Source organism: Malus sylvestris, chromosome 8, assembly GCF_916048215.2.
Source record: "Malus sylvestris chromosome 8, drMalSylv7.2, whole genome shotgun sequence".
Taxonomy (NCBI): Eukaryota; Viridiplantae; Streptophyta; class Magnoliopsida; order Rosales; family Rosaceae; genus Malus; species Malus sylvestris.
This window is the reverse complement of record NC_062267.1, coordinates 2,093,333-2,120,318: the sequence shown is the minus strand read 5'-3', so window position 1 is coordinate 2,120,318 and position 26,986 is coordinate 2,093,333. Positions and strand designations below refer to the sequence as shown.

At 37.3% G+C, this 26,986-nt stretch overlaps 4 protein-coding genes and 1 pseudogene across 5 annotated transcripts; all 5 read left to right on the top strand.

The window, feature by feature from the left end:
* Window positions 1-236: 236 nt before the first annotated feature.
* On the top strand, window positions 237-2,186 carry LOC126632243 (putative pectinesterase 11). 2 transcript variants are annotated; one of them, XM_050302558.1, is made up of 4 exons: window positions 237-692; window positions 1,044-1,232; window positions 1,492-1,730; window positions 1,916-2,186. In XM_050302558.1, exons 1-4 carry the CDS (start codon window positions 297-299, stop codon window positions 2,103-2,105), a joined length of 1,014 nt encoding a protein of 337 aa, XP_050158515.1. In that variant the 5' UTR covers window positions 237-296; the 3' UTR covers window positions 2,106-2,186. The 2 variants fall into 2 exon arrangements, with proteins under 2 accessions (XP_050158515.1, XP_050158513.1); XM_050302556.1 differs by having other exon boundaries at window positions 1,480-1,730.
* A 772-nt stretch (window positions 2,187-2,958) lies between these two features.
* On the top strand, window positions 2,959-4,508 carry LOC126632246 (uncharacterized). The gene is made up of 4 exons (XM_050302561.1): window positions 2,959-3,317; window positions 3,456-3,538; window positions 3,644-3,777; window positions 4,130-4,508. Exons 1-4 carry the CDS (start codon window positions 3,266-3,268, stop codon window positions 4,269-4,271), a joined length of 411 nt encoding a protein of 136 aa, XP_050158518.1. The 5' UTR covers window positions 2,959-3,265; the 3' UTR covers window positions 4,272-4,508.
* Window positions 4,509-7,973: 3,465 nt separating this feature from the next.
* Window positions 7,974-11,026, top strand: LOC126632244 (eugenol synthase 2-like). Its single transcript, XM_050302559.1, has 5 exons — window positions 7,974-8,237; window positions 9,320-9,454; window positions 9,775-10,012; window positions 10,292-10,495; window positions 10,707-11,026. The coding sequence occupies exons 1-5, from the start codon at window positions 8,055-8,057 to the stop codon at window positions 10,871-10,873; spliced, it is 927 nt and encodes a 308-aa protein (XP_050158516.1). The 5' UTR covers window positions 7,974-8,054; the 3' UTR covers window positions 10,874-11,026.
* A 6,954-nt stretch (window positions 11,027-17,980) lies between these two features.
* LOC126632245 (eugenol synthase 2-like) lies at window positions 17,981-20,053 on the top strand. The gene is made up of 5 exons (XM_050302560.1): window positions 17,981-18,250; window positions 18,388-18,522; window positions 18,803-19,040; window positions 19,320-19,523; window positions 19,734-20,053. Exons 1-5 carry the CDS (start codon window positions 18,068-18,070, stop codon window positions 19,898-19,900), a joined length of 927 nt encoding a protein of 308 aa, XP_050158517.1. The 5' UTR covers window positions 17,981-18,067; the 3' UTR covers window positions 19,901-20,053.
* A 3,086-nt stretch (window positions 20,054-23,139) lies between these two features.
* LOC126632508 (eugenol synthase 2-like) lies at window positions 23,140-24,997 on the top strand (annotated as a pseudogene).
* The last annotated feature ends 1,989 nt before the right edge of the window (window positions 24,998-26,986 follow it).

Sequence of the window (26,986 nt, the reverse complement as noted above, 5' to 3'; positions counted from 1 at the left end):
TTTGTTTCTTCAGTCTCAATGTACAAATCTCCTGCCGCCGGCTACTCTGGAATTTCCTTACAATTATCCTCCACACGTTTACGTAAAAAGTGATTAATTCTAATTATCTTTAAACTTCATTGCCAAGAAAACGGCCGCACCTCCCTCTGTCATTCACCTGAGACTACTATATAACAATTAAGATCCATCTTCTTCAACATTCAATCCACATTCTTCAATATTTACTTCAACACATTCATCTTTAATTAATTGATTTGTTTAAGAGGTGTTTGATCCTAAATCTTCCAACTGCGACCATGGTGGCTGTTTGTGGCACTTCTATGACCAAGTGCTTCTGTGTCATGGCTTCATTGTATGTTCTTCTAGCGATTTCTCAAGCAGAAGCAGACACAACTCAGGGGTCCACGGCAATACTAATAACCGTGGATCAGACTGGGAAAGGCGATTACGAGAAAATACAAGATGCCATCGACGCCGTGCCGTCGAATAACGTCGATCTTGTGTTCGTTAAGGTTAACCCTGGAGTCTACAAAGAAAAAATTACTGTCCCCGCAGACAAACCCTTTATTACAATCAGTGGCACAACGGCAGGTGGCACTGTTATTACGTGGAACGACAGTGGAAATATATTTGAATCTGCAACTTTCTCTGTGTTGGCTTCGGATTTTATAGGGCGCTACCTCACAATTCAGGTACACACACAATTATACGTAAAATTTTCACATGCATATATACACTTACGACGACAATATATAATAACAACAACAAAATCTTATCCCACTAAGTCGGGTCAGCTGTATGAATACTAGCGCGACTGCGCTCGGTTTTGTGTCAAGTCTTCTGCTAGCTCCAATTATTCCATGTCTTTTTTTTTAGAGTATCTTTCCAAATCTTCCTAACTAGGCTATCTCAAGGCCGGATAAAAGAGAAGAGGGAGTACGTTAGGTAGTCGACAGCTGACATTCTGTTCTTACTTCGATTCCCTATGATAATGCATATATACGCTTGAATCTAATAATTTTAATTGTTGAAATTCATTGCAGAACACTTATGGAAGGGGTGATAAAGCAGTGGCAGTAAGGGTCTCAGGAGATAGAGCAGCGTTTTATGTGTGCAGAATTTTGTCTTACCAAGATACCCTACTTGACGATACCGGCAGGCATTACTACAACAACTGTTATATTGAAGGAGCCACTGATTTTATATGTGGGAATGCTGCTTCCTTTTTTGAGGTAACTCATATAAGAATAATACAATATTTTTACAGAGTTTTGGTTTTTGATTATTTGTTTAAAGTTATATTGATTCGGGCTAAAACCGTTCACTTCTTGTTATCATTTCGCTCATGATGTATTTTATAGTCATATTATAATATGCGGATTAATAACATCATGCGACTTGGTAGTAGTTCAAAATTTTCTCAAGAATTAAGTATGGTGATAAATCATATGTTTGGGGTTCAATTGCTGAATAAATCAGTTACTTTTACAGAAGTGCCATTTGCATTCGATTTCGGACGGAGGGGGTGCCATAACAGCCCAACGGAGGATGTCACCTTCAGAGGACACTGGGTTCATTTTCTTTGGGTGCAAGATCACTGGCGTCAAAACGGCAGTGTTAGGAAGGCCATGGGGTGTCTACTCCAGAGTCGTTTTTGCCTTCACTTACATGCCTAATGCCATACTCCCTCAGGGTTGGGACAACTGGGGACACTCAGCTGACCAATTAAGGTACTTTTACTAAATTGTTATTAGTATTTCAAAATAATTATCGTCTGCTCCTCAGTTTCTTTATATGAAGACTATTTTGGATTGCTAATAACAACTTTCTTATTTTCGTTCCAAATTTCTTACTCAATTTTTTTTTGGTTTATTTACGTTGGCTAATTTGGTTCCAATGATTGATACATATGCAGTTCTGTTTACTATGGACAATACGAATGTTCTGGACCTGGAGCTGTGACATCAAAAAGAGCTGACTGGGCACGAGTCCTAACGAGTGAAGAAGCTGCACCTTTCATAACAAAGGACTCCATTGATGCCAAAGCTTGGATTAGGGCAATGCCTAAGAGTTTCAAGAAGAAGGCATTTTCCACCAAGAATTGATTAATTAATTAATTATTCCTGTGTGGACATATCTATGTATAGTTTTATAAATATTTAATTGCAAAATTGTTGATCGGGAGATTATATTCACACATCCCAAATTACTTTTCCTACGTAAAAAATATTAAAAAATAAAAAATGTGTGAGAGAAATAATTTGAAATGTGTGAATATAATCTCTCTTGTTGATCTCATGTACTACAACATTCATTCATTGGTTTTACAAACAAATATACATCAATTCATTTTTTTTCTTCTTCTTTACTTGATATGGCCGGCCATGTTTTCAAAAGACCAATCGTTCACCGCCTTATACAAACGTACAACATATTACAACATATTTACCACTTTTGTAAAGAATTAATTATCAGAATGAACGACTGCATGCATGTACTACGTCGAAACCTTCCAAAAGAAAGCCCTATTAGTCTGGTTTTGGCTTCATCGATCCTCCAGGGAGAGAGTTGTCAGTATTCCTGTAACAAATTCGCACACGTACAGACATTTTAAAAACAAAAACTTTTATTTATTTGTAAAATAACATCTGACACACCACCTTCGTTGCGAACATTCTAAATCTCTCCTCTAGCTGAACAGTAGCTAGCACCGAAGCTGATAACAATGACAACTAATTGGCTTTCTTGGGTGCGTGTTATGGGTCTTTATTTGACTCGTGTCACTTCAAATATATGTGATACTTATCCAAAATTATCAAGTATTGCCGCTTACCGAGAAGATTTTATCCGGATCTTTTTAAGAGAATTTTAGAAATTTGTAAATTATGTCCGTTTATTGTACATTATATGATCAAGTTTTATCAGGTATTATTTATATTCAATTCAAATAAAAATTTTAACATAATTTATGATAGCATGATATACGATAAACAACACTATTCATGATTTTCTGAAATTCTCACAAGAATCCGGATTCGCCGCCTTATATCTAAAACCTGTGGGCTGCTAGCGGTATTGCGTCTTGGCTAGCTTGCAAGATATTATTTATTGGCAATTGGGGGATAAGAAGAACAAAGTAAAAGATATGTATTGGCTCCCCAGTCACCGTCAAAAAAGCCGCACCTATATATATAATAATTAACTTCTCGATAAAATTAATCACACAAAGTGAGGAGCTGAATTGAAGATCATAGTTTGAAGAGAAATGGGTTCACTCGTGCCAGGATGGGACTCACCTGTCTTAAGGTCCAAGCCAGGTATTTAACCCTAATCCTGTTAATTACTTGTATTAATTTGTAGCTTATTACTGAGTTAATCCACGTGTTTTATCACTATTTATTTCACTTAATTGCGAACTAAGTTACTAATTGTGGTCACAATCTTTAATTCTTAAGGAGTTCAGAAGAATAAATCACTCACCATGGAAGAGATTGAAGCTTACTGGAAAGTACACAAGAAATCAAATAGCATCAGCCAGGTATTATGTTATATTAAATTATTTTTCTATTGTTATCGTTGTGCGTATGCGCGATTGGCTCTAGCACAGCTCATATCGAGATTGACAATATTATACACATGGCAGGAAATTCGCACGGCTGATGAACCGGGAAGAAAAATCCAGAAATCAAGCTCGTTTCCTGTGAACACAACAAACATCGGCAGTACAGATACTGAAACAAGCCCTAGGACTCAACAAATCTTAAAGAACAATGGCTGGTAATGAACGTGTTTAATTATCTTCATAATTTCTTCTAATTTTTTATTTGTATAAAACAATAACAATAAAGCCTTGGTAATTTTAACGAAAATTTTTTGGTATTGTTTATTTTAACGAAAAATTATATTTTTACATTGAAAAGTCAATCTCAGTACTATTCGTTTTACCATTAAAATTCAAAATTTTTAAGTTTTTTTCATTAGTTTTCCTCAAATTAAATGGGATCGACTCTATGAATCTTAGAAGCTCACTAAACTTAAATTTTGCATCAAGTAACATAAAGTACTCCCATGTCTTTTATTTGTAGAGCAAAAAATAAATAAATAATTACCATTGGATTCATATATGCAGGTGGACAGCGAGCAATTGGGCATTTCTGAATGAACCTCCAATATTAGAAGAAGGCGATTCCAAAACTGCTTACGCAGCACAGTTTCATGTAGCCAACAGCTGGGCCCCTAAATCAAACGGCCATGATCAAATTAGTACCTGATTTGTCATTGAGGCCCAATAATCCTTCCCATAATAGTGGGTCCATATGCTTGATCCGTCGGTCATGGGCTTCCATTTATGCAACCAGTTTGATCCGTCACCTTTTCTTTTTCTTTATTGTTTAAATTGCAAGGATCTTATGACTTATGAGATCGAGTTTTTTTGGTAGTCATAATTGTGTTTCTTGACTTGTACAAATTGTGTATACTTATTTATGGGGAGTTTCATGTTCTTTCTAGCTTGAGTTGTTGCATAATTTGGTCTGCTAACGATTTAATATTGTTTAGTTAATACATTCGATATTCGAAGAACTTAGGCGACCCTTCAACATGGGGCAGTAGAGTTTCTGACCTTAGAGACCTTTGTGCATTGAAAGAAGATTTTTTATTTAAAAAAATATATATTATCTACACTAAGAGAAAGAGAGTACGTTTAACCTCACAATGATCTGGTAATAATATGATTCAAATTTGTATTTCGTGAGAATCAAATCTATAAGAGTCTTCACTTACAAGTGAAGAAGAATATCATTATATCGTAATACTAAGTGGTGAAAGAAGAATTTATTAAATACATGAAAATATAAGAATTAAACATATGATGTTTCACTTGATACTGGACCAAAAAAAAAAAACCTAGTGACATCCATTATTCAGTGGCGGATCTACAGTGGGACTTGGGAGGTTTCAGGACCCCTCGACGATCTTAAATCGTTAGAAATTTTCGAAGGGATCCCTCGAACACGAGGTATGTTTGCTTTCAGGTTGCAACGAAGAAGAAGACAACGGGAAAGAAGAAAGAAAATATGGGTTTTTAACAATTGGTCCAAAACTGCAGTGTTTTGGTCAATTGTTTTATGCTTTTTTTTTTTTTAAGAAAAAATAAATAAAAAGAAGAAGAGATAACAAGCGCTGTCGTTTGTCCATAACTGATGACTCCATATTGTTTTAATTTTAAAACCCATCCCCTGAGCGGCTGAGCCCCACACCTTTCCCCAAAGTTCTCTCTTTCCCCACTGCTTTTCCCCAATTCCCCATTATTTGGTTCCCTCTTTCCCGCATTTCAAAACCCTAATTTCTAATCCCACCCGTGACCCAATCCCATATTATAATTACATAAGTCCAACATCATACTTCCCACTTTTTTCAATTCTCCACTCCACCGTTATTTGGTTCAAAATTTAAGTAATTTTTTTTTATAATTCTAATCTAATCTCAATTAAATTATATTAGATATTGATAAAAAATTTTAGTCTATTATTGATATGTTTTATGTTTGTATTGAGTGACAGCTTGTAATGGAAAATCAATGGTTGAGTGATAGTTTATTTGTTTATATTAAGAAATATGTTTTTTCATGTATTAGTAATTAAGCTATCATGAAATATTTTCAGACTATGAAACCTTGTTGTGGATGCTTAAATTAGGATTTTATAGCTTGTAATATTGTTTTGCGTATGATTTTTGAATAAAATGTATTATATTTAACTTTTCAATGTTACTTTTGTCTATAAATTTTTTGACCTTTATTATTGGGACCCCCCTGAGTTAAAAATCCTGGATTCACCACTGCCACTATCCACTTTTAAACATTCCACCTTTTTAAGATAGGAAACCTCTTCGAATTCCTTCCACAAAATCCTCTCAATCAATTAATCCGGATCTTTGAAAATTGATCTAACGGCTAAAGTTATTATAACTTTTAAATAGACCTTTTGTTTATAACCGTTGGATCAAATTTTAAGAACTCGAATTGATTGATTGAAAGAATTTGGTGGAAGGAATCCAGAGATGATGCTTTTCCTTTAAGATACTCTTCCACAATCATTAAGCCCTACAAATGTTCCTTCCACTAGAGACTTCAAATAAAAACCTAAAGAAAATAACAAAAGTGTTGTAAAATCGACAGTGTGTGCAGTAGAATAAAAGAAACAAGATACAAAATTTACGAGATTCCTCTACAATCAGTATGACTGGAGTACGTCCTCGGGACATCAATGGTGCTTTCATTATAATTTAGAATAATAGGAGTACAAAAATAACTCTCTTTATTATCTCATCTCCTCTTCTTCTCTTTTCTCACATCCTCTTCCATTTTGCTTCTCTCCTTATTCGTCTCTTATGTTGTAAAATTGACGGTGGGTGCAGTGGAATAAATGAAATAAGACACAAAATTTACGAGGTTCCTCTACAGTCAATGTGACTGGAGTACTTCCTCGGGGTAGCAGTGGTGCTTTCATTATAATTTGGAATAATAGGAGTACAAAGATAACTTTTTCTATTATCTCCTCTCCTCTTCCTCTCTTTTCTCTCGTCCTCTCTTTCTCTCATCCTTTTTTCCTTCCTATCTCTCCCGTATGTCTCTCAACCTTATTCATCTTTCATTCATTTTATAAACAAAAGAGAACACTATTCACTTTACAAATTTTCCACAAATAAATAGTGAAAATACTGTGTATAAATAGTAACAAATTATTCATATGGGCCATCTACATATTATTCACAACATCTCATTCATTTTATAAGCAAATAGAACATTATTTACTTTACAAATTTTCCAGGGTCATCCACATATTATTCACACAACAAAAAGAAAGAGAATTGAACACATTATTTTTATATTTTAGATGACTCGTGGAACTTGAGGACGGGTTGGGATAGTTTGTCTTTTTTACATGAAATGATTCCTTCGTAAGTGGTTGAATACAGACAAACATGGCTTGATCACACTTTCTTAGCCTTCACCCTAAGATCATTGTGTCTTGAGAAGGTTGAAGGGGACTTTCAATTTACAATTTAACGTTAAATTCTATTATGTGTCAATGTTATAAAATTTTGTGTCAAATATGATGCCGTAAAAAGTTTATAAAGAGCCATGCTTTTGAGAGTCTTCTTAATGTTTCTCTTATGCATTTTCTAAATTTGTGTGATTTATTTATTCAATAACTTACTATCTTCGAAGATTAAAATATTTCTCCTCAAATGAAACTAGATCACAAGCCTATTTCTTTTTTCTTTTTCTCTTTTGCTTGAAAATTTTTAAAAGACAATAAAGGATCATTTGGTATCACAGTTTAGTAGTGTTTCTTTTTACTTGTAAGTGAGAAGACTTAGATCGATTTTCGTTAAAGGTGAACTTGAATCACATTATTATTAGTCCACTGTCAGGCTAATTCATCTGAACCACATTATTACTATCCCACTATAAAAGGTGTTAGTATAAAGGATATCGTTTGTCAATAAAATAACAGTAAAGGAGATAAATGAGAAAACATAAAAGACGATAGAAACAATGATGAGAGACAGAGAACAAATATATAAACAAAAAACGCACAAAATAAAAATAAAAAACAAAATACTATCATACGAGGTCGTTAATTTTTTTTTTCAAAGTATGAACATTATCGTGATCCCGACTATGTTCATTTGGGTTCTAGAACGACAATGACGTATGGATCACTTCAGGGTCTGATTCTGGAACAATTCATGTGTAAAATTCCGGCACTGCTGTTCACCAACTCCTTTTTTTTAGCAACCTGACGAGGGTAACACTAACTTTTCACGTAGTATATACATAAGATCAATAAAATATTCTCATCAGGTCAAATAAATGATGATTAAAAAATTTAAAAACAGGTGAACAATCAATTCCACTATTTCAATTTGTCACCATATAATTTCGTCCATAAAATGCGCTCAAGCTACTTCACTTCACAACTTCGAAAATACACAAAAGAAAAAACTAGGAAAAAGAAGAAGAGTTTGATAATTTCTTAGAAATATCAATGGCTGAGAAGAGCAAGATTTTGATAATCGGTGGCACTGGCTACATCGGAAAGTTTGTCGTTGAAGCGAGCGCGAAGGCCGGGCATCCGACCTTTGCTCTGGTTAGAGAGACCACGGTCAACGATCCTGCTAAGGCTAATCTCATTGAGAAGTTCAAGAACTTGGGTGTCACTTTGCTCTATGTAAGCATATTAATCTCTCTTAGTGTTTAATTGCATATTAATCTCTCTTAGTGTTTAATTGCATATTAATCTCTCTTAGTGTTTACTTGCATATTAATCTCTCTTTGTGTTTAATTTAAGGGAGACTTTTGATGCGGTTCTTACCTATGAATATTCTTTAATTGAAACCTTGTTGGTTTTAAATTTTTGATCGAAATCCCTGAAATTAATGTAATAATTTATTTCTATGTACGTTATTATATTTTTTAAATTAAAAATTTTAGTTGTTTATGTAAATGAGATTTTAAATAAAAAACCACAATTTGTGGGATTAAAAATATTAAAATATAAATATACTATTGTGTGTGTATAAACATGGTACATTCTTCAAAATCACAAAAAAAAAAAAAATAGATATTAGACTTAATAACATTAGTAAATTTCTTCGATTAAACTTGACATGGATACATTTTAAAATCAAAGAAAAAAGAATGTACCCATATAAGTTTAAAAATGGATTAGAAAAAAATTGAATAGATTTTATATAAAAAAAAATGGTACATTTTACATATAACAGATTGGCATATTTAAGAATCAGTACATTTTAAGATTAAAAATTTGAAAAAATTATATGAATGGGTACATATAATTTGCATGGGTACATTTGGCAAAATAACAAATGGGTACAAATAATTTTTTTTTAAATATGGGTACAAATACAAATAAAACTTTAAAAAAATATAGGCACAAAAAGAAATTAATATATGGGTACAAATTAAAATTGAAAAGAAAATTGGTACAAATTAAAAAAGGGTTGCAAATTAAAAATGGGTACAAACTAAAACTAAAAATATATGATAAAAAATTTAGTCATAAATATAAATATACTAATTGTAACATTTTTAACATTAAATGAATATATTTATAAATAAAAAGTATTTTATTATTGAAATAATTAATGATGTTATTAATAGCCAAGGACCTTGATAAAAAATTGAAAAGAAATATGATTTTAATCAATGGAGTGGCAAAATGAAGGATGAGAACATAATTTCTCCCAATTATGTTATGATACTTGGTTAATTACGGTGATTAATATGCAGGGAGATCTTTATAACCATGAGAGTTTGGTGAAGGCGATCAAACAGGTGGACGTTGTGATATCGACGGTGGGTTTCCTGCAAACTGCAGACCAAACCAAGATCATTGCAGCCATCAAAGAAGCTGGCAATATCAAGGTTAGTGTCTCTAATTAACCAAGAAATCTTCGATTAGGCTGTCTGATCACGTGACATGTTTAACTATCTAATATCGACATTTTACCTACCATCCACATATCTTGTCTTTATCGACATTTTACCTACCACCATCCACATATCTTGTCTTTATTATTTGATAATGTCAACACTTAGGCCCCTTAGATATTGACATGGTACCAATAAGATTTTTAGTGAAATTACATGAAAACTAATTTAAGACAGTAAAATTATCAGACAGTCCGACTCAAGTTTTGCTCAATTATGGAGATTAATAGTAACTTAGCCTATATTTTATGCAGAGATTTTTCCCGTCGGAGTTTGGAAACGATGTGGATCGAGTGAATGCAGTTGAGCCAGCCAAATCTTCGTTTGACGCCAAGGTCCAAATCCGGCGTGCTATTGAGGCTGAGGGCATCCCCCACACTTATGTCTCCAGCAACTGCTTTGCTGGCTACTTTCTGCCGTCATTGGCACAGCCAGGTGCCACTTCTCCACCCAGAGACAAAGTCACCATCTTAGGGGATGGAAATCCCAAAGGTACCGCTCACGTTAATTTCATAAGAAAAAAACACTTGCGTTCAGAAGCGATATTAGTAATTAACCAAGTTGTTCCTGAAAAGGCACCTAGAAGTTCTTCTTGAAGAAGTACCTGTTAGGTGCCTCCTTAGACAATACTAAAAATGGTTTTACGATCCATAAGCTTTTTAAGTGTTTTATATTAATTAGTGCTAGAAATGCTTTTAGTTGTCTACAACCGTTTTGAGCCATTTCAGAAGCTGTCTCAAACATGCTATGTATCTCTTGTTAATGTTGCAGCTGTTTTTAACAAGGAAGAGGACATAGGAACCTATACAATCAGGGCCGTTGATGATCCAAGAACATTGAACAAGGTCCTCTTCCTGAAGCCTCCCCAGAACATCTACTCATTCAATGAGCTTGTTGCTCTGTGGGAGAAGAAGATTGGCAAAGTCCTTGAAAAAGTCTATGTCCCAGAGGACAAACTTCTCAAGGATATTGAAGGTCAGTAATTAATCATGCATTTTTTATACAAACGATAGAGAACAGGAAGGAGTTCAAACTCGGGATCTCGAGCGCATGAGCGAATGCTCTTAATCAACCGTTCTATAAGCCTCTCAAGCAGTAATTAATCATGCATTGGTTCAACTTTACTGCGTTTAACTTAACTTTAATCTAGATTTGGTTAATTAACATATGTTGTTTAATTTTGCAGCGGCCCCAATTCCAATCAATGTGATATTAGCAATCAACCACTCAGTGTTTGTGAACGGAGATCAGACCAAGTTCGAAATCGAGCCGTCGTTTGGAGTCGAGGCTTATGAGCTCTACCCTGACGTGAAGTACACAACTGTGGACGAGTACCTTGATCAATTTGTTTGAAGAAATTAAGATCACAGGACTTTCGCTAAGATGTTTGCTAAATATCTCAGAAAAAATAAGTTTAAATGCTGTTAATGTTGTTTGAGCGGATAAGTGTTTGTGATGAGAACAAAATTTACAGTCTCTTAATGTAATTTCTATGTTTTTCCTGCACATTTGTGGCTGGTTCTGATTTAGACTGGGAGATTCTAACGTACAACCGTGATGATGCGTTGAGATATAGAAATATATCCTCGGCTGCATCCAAAATCTCTCGCTAGGCTAACCATCATGAACTCATGACTTGCTAAATCTTCTAAGCATATAATCCGCGCATTACCCTTTTATGAGATCATTTATATTTTGGTCTCATCCGACCCTACACTAATCGTACTTAGTGTGAGAGCTATTATAATCAAACATCCTTATACGGAGTATCTCTTCATATGTTTTTCTCTTCTTGTTTTTGATTCATTGTCGGAATTTAGCTTTGCCGTAGTCGCCGCTGGCGGAGGTGGAAGCCATAGTCTGTAAATTATAAATCAATTAAGCCAAGATCATCGAACTTCATGATTTTCACATACAAATAAAATGTAGAAATACATTAAACAACCAAGCGTACCTTGATCCATGACAACGAACGCTATCAAATCCTAAACGGATTCTATCAGTGGCGGAGGAAATAGGTGTTCTCTCTCTTGCCTCTATTTGCACGTGAAAACCCTAATCGTGTTTTTTCTATCAAGTGCATATTAGATGGATATATGCAATATATATAAGTGAGGCAGAGAGAGGACTCGTTTCCAGTTAAAGCCCATAATCAATTACCACCCATCACAGTAATTCGATAGAAAACATTTCTCATAATTTGTCCAATAGGATTATTTACAAATAATAATATCCGTTAAACCCTACATATCTGTTGACCCTAAAAACTACCAAGCCTACATGGCGCGCAGGCCGAGTAATTAGTAAGCTAACTACGTCATTCGGTTGTATACGGGGCATGCCAACTCGTCGGCCAATGAGTAAAATTTGTTGATGCTGGGTTGGGTGCGCGGCTGACTTCTCGATCGTGTGACTGCGGCCAAGGAAGGAACACGCCTCGGCTTTCAGGTTCTAGAGCTTAAAGACAAAGCTACTAGTTTTGCGAAGTTCATAAATCGTCGGCGCCAGATTCGATCACTGTGATTATATTCGTAAGAGTATAAGCACGCCGAATCGACACCAGAGTATAAAGACATAAGTATTCAAAACGAATATACGTCTTGATTGTGAAAGTGGTTCGGCCATCATAATGCCCAACTCTAAAACCTAATTGCGAATAACCAATCATAAACGACTCGACGTTCAACGTGCCGAGTATAATAACTTGTAACACCTCGCTTCACCGAGAAGGCTAACGAGATGACCTCTGTTGATAAGGATTCAAAAATCCTTCTCGACCGAGACTTTGATAGGTAACCAGTCAGCCTTATCGCAGTGCTGTTTATCCAAATTGAAGATGCTCTACAGTCGGCTGAGTCTACGGCAACAGTGTTGTTTATCCAAACTGAAGATGTTCGCCGGTTGCCTCCACAGTGTTGTTTATCAAAACTGAAAATGTGTCGGCGAAAAGGGGAAAACAAAAATCTCAAGGTTGTTGAGAGGTTTCGCGTAGAGCGAGAAAATACGCAGGGCAATTTGTGTGTTGAATTGGAGGTTCTTCATGCGTTGCCATTGCCTTTGTATTTATAAGAACATATTTTCTATTTGGTACAACCTGGATCTTAAGCAAAAACCGACTAAAACTTAACTGATCTGTTGCATAGGCTTAAAGCCTATCTTCAAATTGTTGACTTTTCAAAGCTAATAAAAACCTAAATAGGCTTATCACATCACATCAAAACTCCATCAGTAGCCTTACTTTATCCCATTAAGCTGTCATTCATAGCCAAAGAATCCCAATACAAACTATAAACCTATCTTTCCCACGACACCTGTGCAACCATGCATGCAATTTTATTGCAATATCAGCTAATCACTTGAGATGTCATCTTCCATCAAAATACCACTTTGCACAGGAGTCCTAATTATGCATGTGTCATGTGGCTAAAGCAATACCACATATGCAAATCGTATCTCAATATCTTTGCATGTTGTTATCTGATGCCATGCCTTAATGCATATCCCTATATTCCATCACCATTCAAATCAATTGGGATTTAGACAAATATTAGGTTTAAATAATTTAATACATTACTAAGAGATAATATCATAATTAAAATTACAATATTATTTCTCAATAATAATTGAAAATCATTTCAACCACTTTGTTGGTTTAAAATCCTGCTCATTCAACGACCTCGATTACTCGGACCGATCGTGTAAAAATTGGTCCAAACATTGCCCCCCAGTTTCCTTAAATTTCGGCTCGTAAGCCGAATGGTTAAGGAAATTAATTGTTCGTAACCAACAAAATCTCGTCGAATCGTCGAAAAAGAAACTTTGTTCCTCAGCAATAACATGTATGTTCTGCCAACGCTGCGGCCTTCCTCGACTGCCGCAACTTCATACCAGGCTTGGCAACTTTGCCAGAAGGTCGAGAAGATTGGGGTTGAGGATAAAGCGGGCTTAGGCTGAGAAAAACTACACCGAGGTCGAGAAGAATTTTTCCACCAAATAGGTTATGATAATATCACCATATTTCAGTCACATCAAATCTCTCTGCTTACCTACCCCAAGAAATGATGCAGCAACAGTGGAAATCATGGCGCTGGATGACCACTAAAAAATGGCTTACCATTTAGGATCTATGCACACGGCATCAAGCCACCATTTAGGATATACATCCCTACTCCTTTCCCAATGTAATACAGCTGTCATGCACTTCTGAGCCCTCATTTTACCTCTTCACCTAAAAAACCTAAAGAAAATGGCCGAATGGCTTTGTTAATATCCCCTCCACTTTCAAACAAGTTTTCAGGGGCACGGACTTCAAAGCTTTTTTTTGTTTTTTTTAATCAGCCAACTCGTATCTTATTCGGCCAATGCTATGGCCATGATAGCATCTTCCTGAATCTCTTAGCCTCGGCCTAGCCAACCGAAAGTTGTTTTCCCTTTTTTTTTTTTTTTTTGGTATGAGGTCCCCGTTGCCCCCTATTTTCTTATGCATCATCGGCTCAAACAGCAAGATGGATAAGAATAGATAAAGAGAAAACTGAAATCTAAAATACGGGAATAAAAGTGGCCGATCCATCAGAAGGAGGAGGCCAACGATGCTTTATTCCAAGTTGAGATCTTGTAATAACAAAATTTTCAAATTGATTTTGCTCTAGGCCGAATAAAGAATTTTCTCCAAATATTTTTGACTCGGCGAAATATTTTTCATTTTCGACCGCCGAATGTGTTGAACAATTATTATGCCCCCATGCATAATCATTTTGTTAATTTCGGCTCTTAAATCGAACAGCTTAGCCGAATGGAATTTCTCTATATCGGCTTTATCACCAATAATCATATCAATTGGCGTGGTTTCGGCTTCTAAGATCACGTCTCCAATTACCATATCAATTGATGTGGTTTTTTCGTCTAAAGTCGTGTATCGGCCTTGTTCATCATTGGAACCTTCATTTGACAAATTATTTTCTGAGTCAATTTTTGGCTCAAAAACTTGAACTTTTTCTTCTAGGCCTACCACACTTTCATTCTCGACCAAACAAACAAGTGGCCTAGGTTCTTCTTCGGCCGTCTTGACAATTTTCCTAGGCCGAAGTGTGATTGTTGTTGGAGTGGAAAAATGCCCCCATCTTCTAGACAACTTGTCAAGGAGTTTTGCTTTCTTCTTGTAGCAATGCTTCACTTGGCGCCAAGTCTCCAACGGAACCTGATTGAAATCTTGATCTATCATGTGAACTTCGTAGTTTTAGCACTGGGTCCCACTGGGCGTGCCAAAATGTTGACCCTAAAAACTACCAAGCCTACGTGGCGCGCAGGCCGAGTAATTAGTAAGCTAACTACGTCCTTCGGTTGTATATGGGCGTGCCAACTCGTCGACCGATGAGTAAAATTTGTTGATGTTGCGTTGTGTGTGCTGTTGACTTCTGAATCTTCTGAATAAATTACATTATTCAAAAATAAATCCAACCCTTTGCTCAATGGGTCATGCCCATAATTCCTTTTTCTGCATGCCATCACCACCGTAATTATGTCTGCTTCTTTTTATCTTCTTTTGCTTTTGCAGTGTCCCCCATGTGCTCTCGCAGAGGAAATCCTCCCTTTAGTCCTTGCTTTTGCATGTGGGTGTTTATTCTTTGCTTTTGCATATAGACGATTAACCACTTAGGTTTACAAACCTAACCCTAGTTATATGCTCACTCTAGCTTACATGATTAAAGCTAAAGTGAACAGTCTACCCATGTGAAGGAATCTGAATAATTTCTTCACTTTCAGTGTCGGTAAGTAGTATTAATCATATAAATTCTAATATTCAAAAATTAGAATTACCATGACCATACATTACGTAATACATATGGAGTTGAAGTTACCAAATTCTGAGGAGTCGGTATCAATTTATGCTTAATTGCTCCGCATATAGTCCCTCTAAATCGCCAGGTGTCTGGGCTATGTCGTATAGCATCCGAAAAGTGATGGTTGTAAGCTGGTGCCACGTCTCATTGTATTCTGAGTGCATGACTTTTTTTTCTAAAGTTGCATTGGATTCGCCAACTTTAGCATCCTCGTGACTCTCGGGGTCTTCAAAAGCAAAGTCTTCATTTCTTCGTTGATTTTCTAGAGAGCACAAAGTCCCCCACCACCATCCAAACAAGGGAAGAGCTTGCAAGCTCCGTGCCGGACTCTTCGCCCTCGACCTCAGAAGCTGGTTGATCTCGGCCTAAAAGGCGTAGGTCTCAGCGTCGTGCATCTGAACATCGGCCATCGATCAAGTTTTTCGAGAAAATGCAAGAAAGTGAGACGCTTAAAACGCTTAAAACACACCCTTACAGCATCTGGGTATTTATCAAACAACCTAAAAGCACGGCGATTGCTTTCTTTTGAACGAAAACCTTACCACTCGAACTCGTTGGTGGAGGTGAGGTCCTTGCGGAGCTGGTTGGTGATGAGGATGAGGACGGGGGTGTCGTCAGAGAGGGAGTGGGAAGAAAGGGAGCTGTCGATGGCTGTCCGACGCCGCCGCTGCTGGTAATTGTTGGGAGCAACAACGAAAGTGGTGGTGTAACTGGAGACCTTGGGGAGGAGGGGCTTCACAGGTGTGTTCTTTTCTTCATCCTCGAAATTCAAGCACAGCAGAAGTCGGGTTGTCAGGTCGTCTTGTGCTTCTTTGAGTAGTGATTTCTGTGGAGGATGGTGATACGTTATGGGTAGAATCTGTTGGGATGCCATTTTCTAGAGAGAGAATATATGGCAGCAAATATTGATGAGCTATGTGAATAACTGTAACAACTGACTGTTTGCTTTTCTGGGTTTTAATTGGGAAGTGTGGAAATCTGGGGAATTGTCGGATATGGAGATCCAAGAAGAAATGGGAGAAAACTGTTAAAATCTGCAGAGTCTCTAGTCGTTTGGTATGCAGAAGCAAACCAAATGGGAGAGAGGGAGCAAGTTAGGGTTGTGCAGGCCAGTTGTATGTTGCCACGTGGGTTGCTGTTATATTCTGAATAGCAGCTAAGAAAAGAGATCTTCTTCTTCCTCTTTCCCACGAGGTTGTTGTTATCCGACACCACCTTGTCGAGGGTAGCTAAGGGGTAGCATGAAGGACTGTAGAGCCAATAGGAACTGGAATCTTGGAGTTCTGAGATTCACGGTGGAGGTGAAAAAATGAAAGAGAACTGACACAACTTTTCGTATCGTTTCCCACAAACGGTGCCAAATGTTGATGCACAAAACTGGAGGGGTCTTGGAACAACGTAAATCCGACCGTGAATCTGTAAGAAAGTAAAGAACACAAGATGTATCGTGGTTCACCGCAATGTTTGGGTTACGTCCACACTGATATTGTATTTCTCTGTTTGTGAGAGGATTGTGAGGGAGAGAGAGCTTTTCTTTGGGGATGTGAGGCTTCTGTATGTGAGGATGAGCTTCCGGTTTGTGAGGGTGAAGAGACCCTTTTATAGAATAAGGGCTCATCCCCTTTTTACATATTTGCCCCATTCATTTATTACATAATTACATTTGAGTCCCCCGAGTATTTATACGAGATCTAAATACGGAGGCCCTAAGTATGGTACAAACAAACCACATTATTACTATCCCACTATGAAATGTGTTAGTATAAATGATATCGTTTGTCAATAAAATAGCAGTAAATGAGATAAATGAGAAAACATAAAAGATGATAGAAACAATGACGAGAGACAGAGAACAAATATATAAACAAAAAACGCACAAAATAAAAATAAAAAACAAAATACTACCATACGAGGTAGTTGATTTTTTTTTTTTAAAAAAAAAAGTAAATTGTAACTATGGTTCCTTAACTTTAACTCAATTGGAGCAATGGTCCATCAACTAAAAATTCATTAACATTAGTCTCTCAACTCATCAAAACGTACAGCTATGGTCCCTCAACTAAAAATCAATTACCATTAGTCCCTCAACTTTAATTCAACTGGAGAAATTGTTTCTTAACTTTAACCAAATTGTAGCAATGATCATTCTAACATAACTCGTTTTGACAAAAATTTTGACGTAGTTGAAGAAAATGATCATAATTACACACTTTGATCAGTTGATGGACCCTAATTGTATAAATGGTCATTCCAACATAACTTATTTTGATGAAAAAGACTATAGTTACACATTTTGATAAGTTGAGGGACCAATGGTAATGAATTTTTAGTTCAGGGACCATTGCTCCAATTCGATTAAAATTGAAGGATTATTGCTACAATTTACTCAAAAAATTATGAACATCAACGTGATCCCGACTATGTTCATTTGGGTTCTAGAACGACAATTACGTATGGACCACTTCAGGGTCTTTGATTCTGGAACAATAAATGTGTAACATTCCGGCACTGCCCTTCGCGAACTCCTTTTTTTAGCAACCTGACGAGGGTAATACTAACTTTTCACGTAGTATATACGTAAGATGCGCTCAAGCATACACATAAGATGCGCTCAAGCTACTTCTCTTCACTTCACACCTTCGAAAATACACACAAAAGAAAAAACTAGGAAAAAGAAGAAGAATTTGATAATTTCTTCGAAATTTCAATGGCTGAGAAGAGCAAGATTTTGATAATCGGAGGCACTGGCTATATCGGAAAGTTTGTCGTTGAAGCGAGCGCGAAGGCCGGGCATCCGACCTTTGCTCTGGTTAGAGAGACCACGGTCAACGACCCTGCTAAGGCTAATCTCATTGAGAAGTTCAAGAACTTGGGTGTCACTTTGCTCTATGTAAGCATATTAATCTCTCTTACTGTTTAATTGCATATTAATCTCTCTTAGTGTTTAATTACATATTAATCTCCCTTTGTGTTTAATTTAATTAATTATGTTATGTTACTTGGTTAATTACGGTGATTAATATGCAGGGAGATCTTTATAACCATGAGAGTTTGGTGAAGGCGATCAAACAGGTGGACGTTGTGATATCGACGGTGGGTTTCCTGCAAACTGCAGACCAAACCAAGATCATTGCAGCCATCAAAGTAGCTGGCAATATCAAGGTTAGTGTCTCTAATTAACCAAGAAATCTTCGATTAGGCTGTCTGATCACGGAACATGTTTGACTATCTAATATCGACATTTTACCTACCATCCACATATCTCGTCTTTATTATTTGATAATGTCAACACTTAGGCCTCTTAGATATTGACATGGTACCAATAAGATTTTTAATGAAAGTACATGAAAATTAATTTAAGACTGTAGAATTATCAGACAGTCCGACTCAAGTTTTGTTCAATTATGGAGATTAATAGTAACTTAGCCTATATTTTATACAGAGATTTTTCCCGTCGGAGTTTGGAAACGATGTGGATCGAGTGAATGCAGTTGAGCCAGCCAAATCTTCGTTTGACGCCAAGGTCCAAATCCGGCGTGCTATTGAGGCTGAGGGCATCCCCCACACTTATGTCTCCAGCAACTGCTTTGCTGGCTACTTTCTGCCGTCATTGGCACAGCCAGGTGCCACTTCTCCACCCAGAGACAAAGTCACCATCTTAGGGGATGGAAATCCCAAAGGTACCGCTCACGTTAATTTCAGAAGAAAAAAACACTTACGTTCAGAAGCGATATTAGTAATTAACCAAGTTGTTCCTGAAAAGGCACCTAGAAGTTCTTCTTGAAGAAGTACCTGTTAGGTGCCTCCTTAGACAATACTAAAAATGGTTTTACGATCCATAAGCTTTTTAAGTGTTTTATATTAATTAGTGCTAGAAATGCTTTTAGTTGTCTACAACCGTTTTGAGCCATTTCAGAAGCAGTCTCAAACATGCTATGTATCTCTTGTTAATGTTGCAGCTGTCTTTAACAAGGAAGAGGACATAGGAACCTATACAATCAGGGCCGTTGATGATCCAAGAACATTGAACAAGGTCCTCTTCCTGAAGCCTCCCCAGAACATCTACTCATTCAATGAGCTTGTTGCTCTGTGGGAGAAGAAGATTGGCAAAATCCTTGAAAAAGTCTATGTCCCAGAGGACAAACTTCTCAAGGATATTGAAGGTCAGTAATTAATCATGCATTTTTTATACAAACGATAGAGAACAGGAAGGAATTCAAACTCGGGATCTCGAGTGCATGAGCGAATGCTCTTAATCAACCGTGCTATAAGCCTCTCATGCAGTAACTAATCATGCATGGTTCAACTTAACTGCGTTGAACTTAACTTTAATCAAGATTTGGTTAATTAACATATGTTGTTTAATTTTGCAGCGGCCCCAATTCCAATCAATGTGATATTAGCAATCAACCACTCAGTGTTTGTGAACGGAGATCAGACCAAGTTCGAAATCGAGCCGTCTTTTGGAGTCGAGGCTTATGAGCTCTACCCTGACGTGAAGTACACAACTGTGGACGAGTACCTCGATCAATTTGTTTGAAGAAATTAAGATCACTGGACTTTCGCTAAGATGTTTGCTAAATATCTCAGAAAAAATAAGTTTAAATGTTGTTAATGTTGTTTGAGCGGATTAGTGTTTGTGATGAGAACAAAATTTATAGTCTCTTAATGTAATTTCTATGTTTTTCCTGCACATTTGTGGCTGGTTATGATTTAGACTGGGAGATTCTAACGTACAACCGTGATGACGCATTGAGATACAGAAATATATCCTCGGCTGCATCCAAAATCTCTCGCTAGGCTAACCATCATGAAATCATGACTTGCTAAATCTTCTAAGCATATAATCCGCACATTACCCTTTTACGAGATGATTTATATTTTGGTCTCATCCGACTCTACACTAATCGTACTTGGTGTGAGAGCTATTATAATCAAACATCCTTATACAAAGTATCTCTTCATATGTTTTTCTCTTCTTGTTTTTTATTCGTAGTCGGAATTTAGCTTTGCCGCAGTCGCGGCCGGCGGAGGTGGAAGCCATAGTCGACTAGTGCAATTGGGGGATGACTTTTCAGATACAGAGATTATTGCGGTTGGGGCAACAATTGTTATTGCACAATCTTTATCCAATTTTGGGGGTGTGTTTTGCTTTTGTTGGTCTAGGGATTTGATTTTGTTGAGTTTTTTGGGTTTTGGAAGAGGTAGATGGGACATGGAAGATGACTGTTTTCAGCATTTATAGGATCCAACGAGCGTGAGCTTGACACTATGTGAAACTTAAGCAAATAAACACATATAATGCATTATTAGGACCATAACAATGAGTACTTAAAAGATCAAAAACTTATTGAGTGTCAAAAGTATACAGTTTGGAGGAGATAGGAAGGAAGTTGGGCTGGGCTATCGGTGGTAGTCAGATTGTGGTGATGGTCTGTGACGTGACAACAAGGATGGAGTAGGGCTGGTGGTGGTTTGTGATCTGTCTGCAAGAGAGTGATCAAGAGAAGCAGAGAGAGGAGAGAGAAAGAAGGAGGGGAACAGAGAGAGAGAAGGAGACATTAACGACGAGTCATTTATCACTCGATTTCACCCAAGCTCGGTTGAGCTGATCTGCTGTGAGCCGTCCTTATTAAATTTAAGCCGAATCCAACGGGTTTAAGAAAAGTTAATGGAATTTTTTTTAGATGAAATTTTTTAGTAAAGCTTAAAACCTCTAATACAATGGTTTTCCATAAAATCAAAATTAAAGGCATCCATGGCCGACACTGAAAGACAATAATCCCAAAAATGAGGGTTAGCAATAGTGAGAGCCACATGAGCTAACGCGTCAGCCAGAAAATTTGTCTTCCTAAAGATATGCTTCCAACTGATATGCTGAAATCAGAAGTTAACCATTTGATATCCTTGATGATAGGTCTAAGATGCCAAGGGGGCATACAAACACCATGCACCACCTGCATGACCAACTTAGAACCCTTTCACCAACAATTTCTTCACATCTATGCGCCTGGACAAAAGCAGCAACATTCTCCATAACCGAAATGGTGGCACCACCAATGTTCAACGCACCAGCACCAACCAGTTGCCCATCCTCATTTCTAAGAACAAAAGCAGTTGCAACTCTTTCCAAACTAATCGATCCATCAAAGTTTAATTTTATGTAGCCATGAGAAGGAGGACGCCATCAAATGAGGTGTTAGTGGCAATGATCACCCCTAGAGGTCTTCTTATAATCAACCTTAAATTATGGTAATCCAGATACTCCTAGCCAAACTAGGATTCATCCTTCTAAACACTTTATTATTTATATCATTCCGAATTTGCCAGCAATTCAGAAGAGTTTTACTAAGATCACTCAAATCATTGCACTCAGCAGTGTCAATCAATTCCATCCATTCCAAAATATTATTAAACTGAGTCAAATTATTCTTCCAAGAACTCACCAGAGACAAGTTCCACATTTCTTTAGCATGCTCGCACTTAAGAAATAAGTGATTTTAAGTCTCATCATCATTGCCACCCATAGGGCATGGTTTTTCCATATTCTGAATAAACTTACTCAATCACATCTTAGTATGAAGTTTTTCATGAATAAGAAGACAAAGTAAAAAAAAAATTTACCTTGGGAGGAATTGCTAACTTCCATATCTTCTTAAGGAGTTTAGGATTCTAACTTTTTGGTTATTATTGCTCTAAATCCTAGCTGTTGACTTACTTGAGATTTCAACAGTAGAGGAATGATCCACACGAAGTAATCACTTTTATTTTGAAGGGGAATAGGCACCATAACAATTTTTTCTTACAATATCCAAGTTCAATACTCTCGAGAGTCAACCTCTATCCCAACTCTTACTATTCAATAAACTCACTAGCTCTCTTCTTCCAATTTATGTTCTATTGTTGATTTATAGGAATCAGCTGAAAAAGTGGATACGGAAAAACCTAATGATGGATCCAAAAAAGGATATCTTTTTTCATTACCCATGATCGATCTAATTCTCCTATGAATAAAATGTCTACTATTTAAAATTTGTTTCCAGGCCAAAGAGTGATTCTGCTTAACTTTGCAACTCAAAAAATCATCTTCCTTTAAGTACTTTATTTTATTTATTTTAACAACCTGCACCACCAATTTTCGTCCTTTAAAACTTTCCATCCTAACTTAGCTAGACATGCATTATTGAAATGATCCATTTTTCTGATACCCAACCTTTTGATCCTTAGAAGTACACTCTTTTTTTCAAGCCATAGGTTTTAACTTTCTATCTCTCTCCTAGAAGAAGTCGCTACACTCTTTGTTTAAATTCTCAGTTACACAAATGGGACATTTAAAGTAAGAGATACTATAATCCAGTATACCAATTAAGTTGGACATAATGAAAGTTAACCTTCCTGCCTTAGAGAGAGTATTAGCCTTCCACCCACCAAGCTTTTGCTTAACTATTTTGATTAATTCACATTCATTCGCTGGATCTTTCCAAAACACAATATTATGAATGCCCAAATATTTAGCGATGGTTGTTTTATGTTGAATATGTAAAACATTCACAATAGCATTTCTAGCTTGAGTGTTAGTATTGCCTGAGAAATAAAGCGAAGATTTATGAAAATTTACATGTTGACCTTGACCTGAAGCCTTGGCAAACATATTTAGAACCTGAAAAATTGAAAATCATTCCTAGCACCCTTTGTAGTTGCCTTAGCAAATAACAACCATCTGCAAACAGTACCTTTTGTTTTTAATTTAATTAATTATGTTATGTTACTTGGTCAATTATGGTGATTAATATGCAGGGCGATCTTTATGACCATGAGAGTTTGGTGAAGGCGATCAAACAGGGGTACGTTGTGATATCGACAGTGGGTTTCCTGCAAACTGCAGACCAAACCAAGATCATTGCAGCCATCAAAGAAGATGGCAATGTCAAGGTTAGTGTCTCTAATAAACTAGATAATCTTCATTCAAGCTGTCTGATCAAATAACATGTTTCACTATCTAATATCAATATGATACTTATCATGTTGAAATATCATACATCGATTGTATCTATGAAAAAAGAAAGTTTAAATGTCCTAACCCTACTCTAACTAATATCGAGTTAATTTGTGATAAAACCTCATTCCTAACAGATTGTGTAGGTGATAATTACCAAGTTAGGGAAAATATCATGTTATTGAAAGTGAACCTTTGGCCAGTCTCTCTAATAATTCTACATACCATCCATATCTCGTCTTTATTATTATACTATCACTATTTAGATCCCACAGATTTTGATAGTGTCGATAAGATCGTTAGTGAAAATTTACATGAAAATTAACTAAAGATTTAGAATTATCAGACAGTCCAACAAGTTTTGCTGAGGATTAATAAGGAAAACTAATGAAAAGGGTTTGAAAACTTTGAGTTTTAACGATAAGGACAAAATAAAGAGTAAAGTGAATAGTACTAGGATTGACTTTTTAGTGTAAAAATATGGTTTTTCGTTAAAGTGAACAGTACCGGGAGCTTTTCGTTAAAGTTCCCTTAATAATAACTAAGCCTATATTTTATGCAGAGATTTTTCCCGTCGGAGTTTGCAAACGCTGTGGATCGATTGCACGCAGTTGAGCCAGCCAAGTCTACGTTTGACGTCAAGGTCCAAATCCGGCGTGCTATTGAGGCTGAGGGTATCCCCTACACTTATGTCTCCAGCAACTGCTTTGCTGTCTACTTTCTGCCCTCATTGTCACAGCCAGGTGCCACTTCTCCACCCAGAGACAAAGTCATCGTCGTAGGGGATGGAAACAAAAAAGGTACCACTTACGTTAATTTCAGTAGAAAGCAATTATGTTCATAAACAATATTAGTAATTAATTAAGTTGTTTCTGCAAAAGGCACCTGGAAGTTGTTCTTGAAGAAGTACTTGTTAGGTGCCTCTTTAGACACTACTAAAAATGGTTTTACGATCCGTAAGTAGTTTACGTGTTTTATATTAAATAGTGCTATAAACGCTTTTAGTTGTCTGCAACCGCTTTGAGCCATTTCTGAAGCAGTCTCAAACATGCTCCGTATCTTTTGTTAATGTTGCAGCTGTCTTTAACAAGGAAGATGACATTGGAACCTATACAATCAGGGCCGTTGATGATCCAAGAACACTGAACAAGATCCTCTACCTGAGACCTCCCCAGGACATCTACTCATTCAATCAGCTTGTTGCCCTGTGGGAGAAAAAGATTGACAGTCCTTGAAAAAGTCTATGTCCCATAGGACAAAGTTCTCAAGGGTATTGAAGGTCATTAATTAATCATGCATTTTTTTTATACAAACGATAGAAAGGAAGGAATTCAAACTCGGGATGTGGAGTACATGAGTGAATGCTCTTAATCAACCGTGCTATAAGCCTCCTGCATTACTTAATCGTGCATTTTCAACTTAACTGTAATCATGATTTGGTTAACTAACATTTGTTGTTTAATTTTGCGGAGGCCCCAATTCCAATCAATGTGATATTAGCAATCAACCACTCAGTGTATGTGAAGGGAGATCAGACCAACTTCGAAATCGAGCCGTCGTTTGGAGTCCAGGCTTATGAGCTCTACCCTGATGTTAAGTACACAACTGTGGACGAGTACCTCCACCAATTTGTTTGAAGACATTAAGATCAGAGGACTTCTGCTAAGATGTTTGCTAAATATCTCAGAAAAAATAATTTGCGTTGGTAATGGATGAGTTAACAGGACATATTCAAGATGATATTCCTTGGTGTATGCTTTTCGCAGACGATATAGTGTTGATAGATGAAACTCAGGAAGGGGTAAATGCAAAGCTTAACCTTTGGAGAGAAGTGTTGGAATCTAAAGGTCTTCGCCTAAGCCGATCAAAGACAGAATATATGGAGTGCAAGTTCAGTGCAAATGGAGGCCAAAACGAGTTAGGGGTGAGGATCGGAGATCAAGAAATACCAAAGAGCGACCGTTTTCGTTACCTAGGATCTATCTTGCAAAAGAACGGAGAATTAGATGGAGATCTCAACCATAGAATACAAGCTGGATGGATGAAGTGGAAGAGTGCATCCGGCGTGTTGTGTGACCGCCGTATGCCACTGAAGCTCAAGGGAAAATTTTATAGGACGGCAATAAGGCCGGCGATGCTGTATGGCACAGAATGTTGGGCGGTGAAACATCAACACGTACACAAAATGGGTGTAGCGGAGATGAGGATGCTTCGTTGGATGTGTGGGCACACGAGAAAGGATAAGATTAGGAATGAGGATATCCGGGGTAAAGTAGGAGTAGCCGAAATTGAAGGAAAGATGAGAGAAAATCGGTTACGGTGGTTTGGACATGTGCAAAGAAGGCCTACTGACGCTCCGATTAGAAGATGCGACTATGGGACAGAGGTTCAGGGCCGAAGGGGTAGAGGAAGACCTAGGAAAACTTTGGAAGAGACTCTAAGAAAAGACTTAGAGTACTTGGATCTAACGAAGGACATGACACAGGATCGAGCACAATGGCGTTCTAAGATTCATATAGCCGATCCCACTCAGTGACTTGGATTTTCCAAGTCTCCAACCAAGAAGTTTTCCTCACTCGGGAAATTAAGGGAACACTACCCCAACCTACATGCTCCACTCAGAAAGCTTCAACATACAAGCTTCAACAAAAGAAAATTCAAAGAACTTAGCGAAGAAGGCTTTGGTGTATTTAACACAATACGTTGAAATGAAGGAAAGCTTATTTATTGATATCCCCGATAAGCTACAAATATGTACATATACATGAGTCAAAATAAACACACAAGAGGGAGCCTTCACAAAGGTTGCTTAGGAGAAGTCTCAGCAGTCGGTAGAGCCCCAGAAAGAGAAGGCACCGGAGGGGGATCATTTGGAGCCTCAGTACTGGACAGAACCCTAGAAGGAGGAGGCATCAGAGGTTGATCATTTGGAGCTTCATTACGCGGTACAGCCCCAGAAGACGAAAGCAATAAATGCCTTTGGAACAAACCCACAAATCTCTGATGATCAAGTAAAACCTGACCATCAGTTTCCTTCATCTGGTCAAGCTTCCTCTTCATGTTTGTAGCATAGTCATGTGCGAGCCGGTGCAACTGTTTATTCTCATGCTTGAGCCCTCTAATCTCCTGTTTGAGACTCATCACTTCAGCCGCCAATGATTCAACTTGGCGGGTTCGAGCAAATAGGCGTTGGGCCATATTAGACACAGAACCTACACACTGAACACTGAGAGCCAGCGAATCCTTAACAGCTAACTCATCAGACCGTTTGGAAAGTAGTCTGTTATCTTTGGGAGTGAGAAGGTTCCTGGCCACCACCGCAGCGGTCATATCATTCTTCATCACGGAATCCCCAACGGTAAGAGGACCAGTTGGGGAGACGAATGATGGGCGCCATATGTTGTCTGGAGAAGGCGGGGCTGCCTCTTCAACAAGGTTCAAGTCAAAACGACGGTCGGATGGGCCAGACATTTTCAAAGGTGTTGAAGAGAGAAGAGGTCGGACAAATCAAGATCTTAGAAGTGCAAGAATGAAGCTTCTACTGGTGGAGATTCAAGTGTGCTTTGGAACTTAATGCCAGCCTCTATAAAAATCTGCACTCGACGGAGCTTCAAAAATCAAAGAGGCGCC